At 41.0% G+C, this 10,088-nt stretch overlaps 1 protein-coding gene across 12 annotated transcripts; it reads left to right on the forward strand.

The window, feature by feature from the left end:
* The first annotated feature begins 1 nt into the window (after position 1).
* THNSL1 (threonine synthase like 1) lies at positions 2-7,979 on the forward strand. Of its 12 annotated transcripts, none has more exons than XM_083823633.1 (4): positions 2-56; positions 300-444; positions 3,247-3,330; positions 3,808-7,979. In XM_083823633.1, exon 4 carries the CDS (start codon positions 3,854-3,856, stop codon positions 6,074-6,076), a length of 2,223 nt encoding a protein of 740 aa, XP_083679759.1. In that variant the 5' UTR covers positions 2-56; positions 300-444; positions 3,247-3,330; positions 3,808-3,853; the 3' UTR covers positions 6,077-7,979. The 12 variants fall into 12 exon arrangements, 11 of the variants coding, with proteins under 11 accessions (XP_083679759.1, XP_083679762.1, XP_083679764.1 ...); XM_083823636.1 differs by lacking the exon at positions 2-56 and adding an exon at positions 69-143 and having other exon boundaries at positions 3,247-3,326; XM_083823638.1 differs by lacking the exon at positions 2-56 and adding an exon at positions 76-143.
* Positions 7,980-10,088: the final 2,109 nt, after the last annotated feature.

Below are 10,088 nucleotides of genomic sequence, written 5' to 3' on the forward strand. Positions count from 1 at the left end.
ACTCCCCCCACCCTCCCAGGCACGCTCGGTGGGCTGCGCAGGCGCGCTTGGCGGAGGTGAAGCTGGCAGCGGCGCGCGTGCGCCCGGACTGAGGGCGGGCAGGCGGGGTGCTGAGGGGAGAGCAGGGTGGCCGCGCATGCGCGGTGTGTGTGGAGGAGCCGGGGTTGGGGGGGGGCCGTACGTGAGGGGCCTGGCCCGGCCGGGGGAGGCTTCGTGAGGGAGGGGGTGGTGGCGGCTGTGGTGTGAGACCGTCGTCGCGACCTGTTGGGGCTGCCCTGTCTTGTTTTTCTCTTTTACAGACTTCGCAGCGCCCAGAAGCGAGCGTGGTCCCTTCGCGACGGTGAACAGGACTCTTAAAGCTGCCGCAGTGCCCTCAGATAATGTTTTGGAAACCTCCCGTGGGTGTCTGTGCCCCACGGAGCGGGAGCTCCCGTGGCAGTTAAGGTCTGTCCCCAACACACGCTTTCTGCCTCCTCGCTGTGCCGTGATGGCCGTGCTGCAGCCGCTCGGGGGGTGTGTGAGTGAGCCTGCCACCTCCAGTGGCTGTGAGGGATAGGGGCACTGGTCACCAGGCTTTTGTGCGTGGTAACCTGTGGGCTTCTTCACCCGTGGGTGGTTTTCCTTGAGGAAATGAGGTGAAGAGTGTGCACACAGGTTACTTCTTTCAGGATTTTGGCCTGTGGAAAGGTTGAAGTTGGTTTACTTTAGGATTTTTTTACTTTACATAAAAACTCTGAGAAGAGTCAGAGGGAATTTTTTCCGTGTTTTTGAGGCATGATTATTCCTTATTTTGACCTACCTTGAGGTGTTCAACAGCTGCCAACCGCCTCTGACTTTCGTGGTCTCTGGATTTTAACCATACCTCGTGTCTCTGCAAACTTTGTGTACGTACCGATAACTAAGGGTAATTTTCACTTGAATTCCTGTCATCAGTTGTGGCTGTTAAAATTTTGGTTATCTGCTAGTGATATGTAGGTGCCCTCAGCAGTCCAAGTGGAGGGTTGAGGTGTACTGTCAAAACTTCATTGGAGGTATGGTTATAAGCCCTGCTTCAATAAATAAAATAAAATAAAACAACACAAAAACCTGTTGGTAGAAGTAGCAGTAACTAAAGGTGGTTGGTTTGGTGCTGTAAGCTGGTAAACTCCCCTAGACGTGAAGTCTAATTCGAGTTGCTTTTACAGTAAAGCTTTGCCACTGGCATAAAAATGGTTGCAAGCTTGTTTGCATGTATACTTCATGTGGGTACAAAATTAGATTAAACTGTAGTAGGTTAAACTGTCTGAGCAGCTGAATAAAATTCCCTGCAAATTTCTGCACCAAATTAACTGAGTTGATTTCAAACAATCCCTTAGACTGCTTGTAAGTTTATGTAAACATGGCAAGCATGTAACCAGAGAAATCTGTTTCTAGTTCCTTTCTTGTCTACAGCTCTAATGTTGAGTGTTTAGTCCCTACAACAAGTCCCTATGTTGTAGATTGATAAAGCAGTCCAGATGTTATATCCTGCAGCCGTGTAGTGTGTACCGAGTGACTATACCTGAAAGTGAATCTGTAGTGCAACTAGACATGTAGACAGGTCACTATGCTTGGCATGATTTGTATGCCTGTAGTTCATAAATAAGGTTTGAAGTGATTCTTATGTTCAAGAAAAAAAAATCACTAAAATACTGCCTCTAACTCCTTTTTGAATCCTGAACATATTTACATCTGGAAGTTGAAATATCTCTTTCCAGCCCTGTAGCTCTGTATGTTTGTACTTACTACAGTGCATTGTAATTACAGTATGGCTTTATCATGATGCTGATTGTCACAACTACTCTTTACAGATTTTTTTATCTTTTAAATAACTATTACAAAAACCTCTGCATCTACACATTCCGTGCTCAGCTTTACTCTGATGTACACCTTGGAATTACAGCATGTTTATTGTGTCACAGCACAGGGTGCAAACACAGAATCGAATGACATTTCAGGTACTTGTTTGCAAGCTCATCTCTATACAGAAGTAAGTGAGTGGAAAGATTTAGATGATGAGAAGTGCTTTGACTTTGTAACATAAGCTAATAGTTTGGTAAGAATAAAAGATCTAGGAATGTAGAGCAACATCTAGAGCAAGGAGCATCTGGAAGTGAAGACTTTTTGTGGTTTTCTCTTACAAAACCTGAGCCTCTGTCGTTTTTGAAGTTGGAGTGACCTGTGTCTCTGAAGTCATTTGATATTACCCACTGTGATAGGGAACAGCAGGGTTCAAGGACTCTGATAACTGTAGATGTAGTTTAACCCTGAGTAGGTCTTTGGAAGATGGTAGGTTTCCCATTTGGTGCTCACCTGCCTTCTGCAACTGTAGGCCTGCTTCTGCTCTCTGCTGTGCTAAAGCACTGTTGGACTGGAGACCATCTAGAGAAAAGGCTCTGAATGGCTGGAAGATTTGGCAGTTTATAGTGAATTGTTCTATTTAGTCTGTCCTGATTAACACAGAAAAACACTTCATCATTAAAAATTATTTTTCTGGACAAAGTAACTGGTATATAAACAAAAAAACAAACAAACAAAAAAACCACCAACCATTGTGAAGCAAGTAGCTTGCAGCTAGACTGAGTCTTTAAAATGTAGTTACTAGAAATTGCTGATTGCAGTTTTGTTTATGTGTTACGGTGTCAGGAGGGAATAAAAAGTGCAACCTGAAGCTTAGTCAAGCATTTCTGTCCTGCATATTGTAATGGCTATTCACTAATGCAATCTTAAATAAAAATATTGGTTTTACGTATGTTACATTTTTTTAAAGAATTGATGAATAACCCAAGAGGTGAAATTTTACATCTAAAATTATATTAATTTCCTGAAAGAATGGTCCGTGTTGTTTTTCTTTAAACATTTTAGACATGAACAGTAAAGAAATAATAACAACAAAGTTGTTTGCCTACCTACACTGAAAAATGACTCGGTAGCAATTTTCTGTACAAATTTGTGTGGATTTTCTCCCCGAGCCCTCTTCTATTGAGATTTTGAGTCCTTCACCCTTTTGCTCTAAACATCACACAACGTATCATGTTCTGCAACTCCAGTTGATACTGGCATTGATTTCTGTAAGCAAACAAAGTAATGTATTGGGAGTGTCTTGCTTAGTCTGTGTTGACGATGCTGCTTTCCTAGTGCCTTTTTTGAGAGTAGAGTGTCTTCATGATGTTGTCTTTTTCTCTCTCCCACTTTACACCAAATACGCCCGATGCAATTCCATTATAGGCTTTCTTGACAAATCGCTTGGTCTGTCATCCCATCAGAAGAGAACTGGATGCAACTCTTCCAGCCTTGCTGTTGCCCAAGTGTGTGAGTTTTTGTTGTATTTAAGAGGGTATTGCAATTTTTAAATTTATTTTTTAGAAAGGAAATAAAAGACATCTTGGGAGGTGTGAAAAGACAGCATTTACAATTCTGATTACACAAGGGTAATTTAATTAACCTTTGTTATTTGTGAATGTGTACTTCTAAATAAGTGTACTAGAAGAAAAACTAATTGATTTTGAATTCCTATGAATGATATTATTTGCAGATAGTATTGTAGTGTTAGGTTTGGATATCTTTATTTAACCTGAGGATATGGACTGTTTGAAGTTGGATTTGTCAGTGGAGGTGAGCTGTAACTATGTAGGAGAGGGGAATGAACGATCTTATATACAGCCCTGGCACTGAAAAAATCATAACTGGATTTGTGTTTTAATTCTTGTTCTGAATTTTATATCCTTTAGGGTTTTTTTGTAGATGTTTGCTGAACAACTAATTTATATTTTTTTCTTTTTGAAGCAGTTAAGTGGATTGTCAAGTTGGCTTGGAAAAAAAACAGCAGCAGAAGATGTTTCATGTTGTAAAGTATCAGCCTTTGAGACTGATAACCCAAAGCAGTCTTTCTGGCATGTGTTTAAAACTGATGTTTTCAAGACCTGTAGCGTTTGCACAGATATGGAAGTCGTGGTTCTCAAGCCATTCTCTTGTTGGAAACAAAAATATTATCCTGATGGGACCTCCGGGTGCTGGGAAAACAACAGTTGGGAGAATAGTAGGTCAGAAACTGGATTGCCCTGTCATAGATATAGATGACGATGTCCTTGAAACAACCTGGAATATGAGTGTGTCGGAAAAGCTGCAGGATGTTGGTAATGAGCAATTTTTAGAGGAGGAAGGAAAAGCCCTGTTGAAGTTCTCAGCATCTGGAAGTGTCATTTCCCTTACTGGGTCCAATCCGATGCATGCTGCTGGCATGCAGCATGTGAAGAAAAATGGAATAGTTGTGTATCTGGATGTGCCCGCAGCAGTTATTATGGGCAGGCTGAAGTCAATGAAGGTGGATCGCATTGTGGGCCAGGGGCCTGACACTTCTCTCAAGGACATCCTTCAGTTTAGGAAGCAGTTCTACAAAAGGTGGTATGACATCCGCGTTCTTTGTGGAGGGGATGTGGCAGCAGAGGTTGTGGCAGATAAGGTACTTGATGCTGTGAAGAGATACCAAAACTCAGAACTGGAAACTTACATTTCAACTAGGTCTAGTAGGTCTGGAAGGAGCACACAAAAAGACACTCACAAGTATTTCAGTGACGTTGTTATTGAGGGCTTAGCCCCTGATGGAGGGCTCTTTGTTCCTGAGAGAGGACTTCCAAAATTCACTGCCGAAGAGTGGCAAAGCCTAATAGAAGCAACGTATGCTGAAAGAGCCCAGGTGGTACTTGAGAGATGTATACATCCTGCTGATATTCCTGCATCGAAACTGGGAGAAATTATTGCCACTGCTTATGGAGAAAACTTCTCTTGTTCTAAAATTGCCCCAGTTAGGCATTTGACAGGCAATCAGTTTCTCCTTGAGTTATTTCATGGACCAACAGCTTCATTTAAAGATTTTGCCTTACAGATGATGCCGCACATATTTGCGTACTGCATTCCCAGGAGCTGCAATTACTTGGTTCTGGTAGCTACTTCTGGTGACACAGGGAGTGCTGTCCTGGATGGCTTCAGTCGTCTCCATGACACTGACAAACAGAGAATTGCTGTCATGAGTTTTTTTCCTGAGGATGGAGTAAGCCCCATTCAAAAATCACAGATGATTGGCTGTCAGAAGGAAAACGCCTGGTCCATAGGCGTCAAATCCGATTTTGATTTTTGCCAGACAGCTATAAAACAAATCTTTACCAATTCTGATTACACCGGTTTTCTTACAGTGGAATATGGCACAGCTTTAGCAGCAGCAAACTCCATAAACTGGGCACGACTGCTTCCGCAGATAGTTTATCATGCCTCTGCATACCTTGATCTTGTTCAGCAAGATATTATTGCTTTTGGAAGTCCTGTAGATGTTTGCATTCCTACAGGGAACTTTGGCAACATATTAGCTGCTTTGTATGCTAAAATTATGGGAATCCCTATTAGAAAATGCATTTGTGCTTCCAATGGAAACAACGTTTTGACTGACTTTATACAAACAGGTATCTATGATTTGAGGGGAAGAAAGTTAGTTCCGACTTTCTCACCAGCAGTAGATATTTTGAAGTCCTCCAATCTTGAGCGGTACTTGCACCTGATCGCTGATGGTGATGGACAACTGGTGACACAATTGTACAACCAGCTGGAAAATCAGGGCCACTTTCAGCTGCGGAAAGATCTCCTTGAAAAGCTTCAGCAGGACTTGGTGGCTGGCTGGTGCTCTGAGGACGACTGTCTCGCTGCCATTCACTCAGTATACAGCACCACGGGATATATTTTGGATACACACACAGCTGTTGCTAAAGTAGTTGCAGATCGATTACAAGACAGAACTTGCCCAATTATTATTTCATCTACAGCTCATTATTCGAAGTTTGCACCTGCTATCTTGAGGGCCTTGAGGATTGCGGAAATAAAGCAGAACCCATTAAGTCAGCTTCACTTGCTGAGTTCTTACAGCCCTCTGCCTCCAGTCCACTGGGGCCTATTAGAGACACTGAAAAAGAATGAGAATGAGGATCACCAGGTCTGTGCTGCTGATCTCAGTGTGCTGATGTCCCGTATAGAAACCTTAATTCAAAATCATTTTATGAAAGTTTTCTGAGCAACTGGTCAGACATCCACTGTGTCAATTGTGTGCTTTAACCATCCGCATGCTTTAATAAAGTCACGATTCGTCTGGCCTGTGTCCAGGCCACAGCGTAACATCTGCAGGGTTATATTCAATTGTCTTCAGCAGTATTTTTAAGTAATGCATGTGAGATTTGTAGTAGTGCTGAAGGGTTCTGAACTGAGAGGACAGAAGCCTGGAGTACTCTTTTGCAGGCCACGCATACTAGAGACAGCAGCTGTGCAGTTTTTCCTTGGCAGTGCTGTCCCCTTCACAAGCCTGGAGCATTCTCCCCTGAAGGAGGAAGGTAATGAAGTCTGACCTTTCTGAAACAGATAGCTGTCGTTTTGGTGCAAGAATGATGGGATCACTTGGCCAGGGGGTGAGTGGTTAAACTGAAACATAATATGATAGTGATGATGTTCAAATGTTACTAATGAGGGTTGATTTCACTATGAAGATTAAAGTATACTTGTGTTATTAATCCTTGAACCATGCAATTTGATGGTATGCTGTCGCCTTATACAGTGTGTTTTTGTGTGTGTTGTGAGGCCAACATTCATGCAAAAAGTCTGGTTATTTGGTTTTTCAGATAGTAACACCCCCTGATATTTTCCTGTATAAAATAGAATCCTTCATTCAATATTTATAATTTTTGAGATGTGACTCTTTCTCCAATGTACTGTAGTCTTTCCTAGATCTCTTCTATTTCAGTTTTCAACTTCTGAATACTCTTCTAGTGTTATAATTTGTTAGCGTTAGCAGCAGTCTCCTTAGATAAGATCCAAACTTAAGTATTTATTTACATTGATTTCTTGTATTCCATTTTTTATCTTAGAGGTCATGTAGCTTTCTTATTCTAATTACCTCTGTTATCAATTTTTTTTAGAGTAATTTCTTTGACATTCAATTCATGCAAAGCATGAATTACATTACGAAGAAAACTTCTCAGAGTTCTTGATATCTCATCAAGGAAAAGTGAAGGATGAATTTCAGTGTCTGGCTAGTGCAATAGCATCAGAGGTATTCATTGTTTAACCTGAAATAGATCTGTGCTACCAATCTGTTTTTGCTAATGATGACCTCTTTATTTATTTATTTATCAGAAAACAGAGCAGGTTGCCTTAGGAGATCATGTGGTTATGGGCAAACTTACTCTGTTAACTGTAGATTATATTTCACAAGGGTTTAAAATATAACTAGATTTCACAGTATGAGAAATGATAAAATGATGACTGGCAAGTTTTGAATGTTATCCAGTTACAGGTAAGAAGGTAAAAGTTCTGAGGAGTGAGGACGTACAGCTATGGGAGGCTGTGGTTCCCACCAAGACGCAAAAAGGGAAAGGTACTGGCAAGAGGGTTGGTAATTGGTAACGTTTTTGCCTCTTTGAGAGTCAACACCTCACAGATGTCAGAACTCATTAGGGGCTTTGATCAGTTGCCAAAATACAGACACAAGATAATGCTAATAGAATCATTCCACCCCCTTTCCTTGTGTGTCTGCTCGTATTTCTTGTCACAGTAGAGATGAAGAAAACACCATCCAACAAACTACTTGAAAAAATTCTCAGTTTATGTAAAGTGTTCCAGTGTAAGCTAAAAGACCCAAGCATGATTCTACAATGTGCATTTGCCCCAGTGATACGTTATATAATAAAGTTGTATGTAGCTGATAAAGGTGTGACACAATAGCCCTTCAGATTCTGCCATTCTTGGATGCTTTTTGAGGATCTTTCTTGTTACTTTCTCTGTTCAGACCTTGCTTCTTATTTCTGCAATAACTTCGGAAAATCATTTTTGTAACATGAGAATGACCAATTGTTATTTTTTTTAAAAAAAAGCCTGTAAGGAAAATGTTGCATAAATATGTTGCCAAAATAAAAGAATTGTGTAGGTAATTAGTGCTCATCCACCTTTCATTTCTGAATGTATCAACTTGATTCTTATATTAGTCCCAAGTGGGAAAAAAAAAAAGTAATGCCCTCACTGTATATGCTCAGTACAAAACATGAATTCTAAATCTTAAAAATAAATAAATAAAATAATAATCCTGGAATGGGAATTGGTTTCATCTGGAAGGTGGAAATTCTGTAGTACCGGGTTCCACAGGGTTTGATACCATTTGTCATGGCAGAGCAATTTGTCACACACAGTTACAGTACATTCTAGAAATACCTACAAAGAAGAGCTTGTTTTCATGGAAAGTACCTAAAAGAGAAAAGTTGAGATTCTAAACAAGATTAGGCTAGGAGGCTATGACCTACCTTGCAATAGTTGATTATTAGATAAAACAGTAAGAACTAAACTACATGTCTAACAGAAGATTTATTTTGGCGTGACTCAAGCAATTGATATTTCAAAGTTCATGGTTGTAACTCAAGCTTGGTTTGAAGGAAAAAGTAAAATTCCTAGTTAATATTTTCATACCCTGTGAACCTGTAGCAGTTGATATGGTTACTTGAATCAAATAAGTACAGAAATGAGCAGTTGTACTTAAGGGTTTTTAATGTGAAAGTAAGTAAAGATAGTGATTAAAGAGCATATATGGTCTTCGTACATTTCTCAGAATATCTAAACTCATTAACAATACAATATTTAATTGTTTAAAAAAAATAAGAATTGGGCTTTGTCATACCTTAAATGAACTATTTTTGTGTGCCACATCTGCTTGTAGATCCTATTAATGGGTGCTATTAAAATACCGCAGTAATGTCGCGATCCCAAATCTGCAAGGTATTTGTGACCAGGTGCTGATGCTGTGTTGTGGCAGCACAGTCCTCTGTCTTGCTTCAACCTGCTGGGCCTGGAGGAACGGGAGAGGAGAAGAAATTTCTAGCGTGCTCACTGCTGTGACTGGCTGTGGGGGTATAGGGTAGGACAGCGAGGGAAGCAATCCTTGCCCTTTCCCAGCCCAGCTTCTCTAAATGTCATTCAGCAAAATACTGTAGTTCAACAAACATTGTGCAGGTTTTTTTTTCTTGCTATCTGTGTTACAAAAGATTCAAAGGTCACTAACTGTTAAGAGTGAAAGCAAGTACTGTTTTTTGTCATTTGCAGACATTGTACACATTGAATTTTGTCATGTAATATTTTTTATTAACTTCTTTAGGTGAACTAAATAATGAACAAAAGCAAATCTACATTTTAATGGTTAGTAGGATTCTCAAAGCTATTTGGGCTTGGTGTACAGTTTGCTCCTATTTGCCTAAAGATGGGATTTTGCAGTCTAAATCAATGTCAGCCAGGTTTACAGAGAGTGTGAGCATGTATATATCCACATATTTACTAGCTTTGTTGGCCTGGAGTGATAGCATAGCTTTAGTTAAGCTATTTTCTGTATAGATAAATCTTTGCTGAACGCTGATGCCACATGAAAAATCTTAAAGGCAAATGTAGCAAGGAACAGTTTGTAATGCCTATATTTATACTTTCTATTATAAAAATATTTATGTGGAAAATACTTCGTGTTTCTTGCAGACTTACCAGCTGCTCATTACTTGCCTTTATAGAATCATAAAGGTTGGAAAAGACCTCCAAGATCATCTGGCCCAACCGTCCCCCTACTACCAATGTCACCCACTAAACCATGTCCCTAAGCACTGCGTCCAAACACTCCTTGAACACCCCCAGGGACGGTGACACCACCACCTCCCTGGGCAACCCGTTCCAGTGCCTGACTGCTCTTTCTGAGAAGAAATGTCTCCTAATTTCCAACCTGAACCTCCCCTGGCACAACTTGAGGCTATTCCCCTGTGAGAAGAGGCCGACCCCCAGCCCCACACCTTCCTTCCAGGTAGTTGTAGAGAGCAATGAGGTCTCCCCTGAGCCTCCTCTTCCCCAGACTAAACAACCCCAGCTCCCTCAGCTGCTCCTCACAGGACTTGTGTCCCAGGCCCTTCACCAGCTTCGTAGCCCTTCTCTGGACACGCTCCAGGGCCTCGATGTCCTTCTTGTAGTGAGGGGCCCAAAGCTGAACACAGCACTCAAGGTGTGGCCTGGTCCTA

The sequence above is a fragment of the Anser anser genome (genome assembly GCF_964211835.1).
Source record: "Anser anser genome assembly, chromosome: 2".
In the NCBI taxonomy this organism is placed as follows: Eukaryota; Metazoa; Chordata; class Aves; order Anseriformes; family Anatidae; genus Anser; species Anser anser.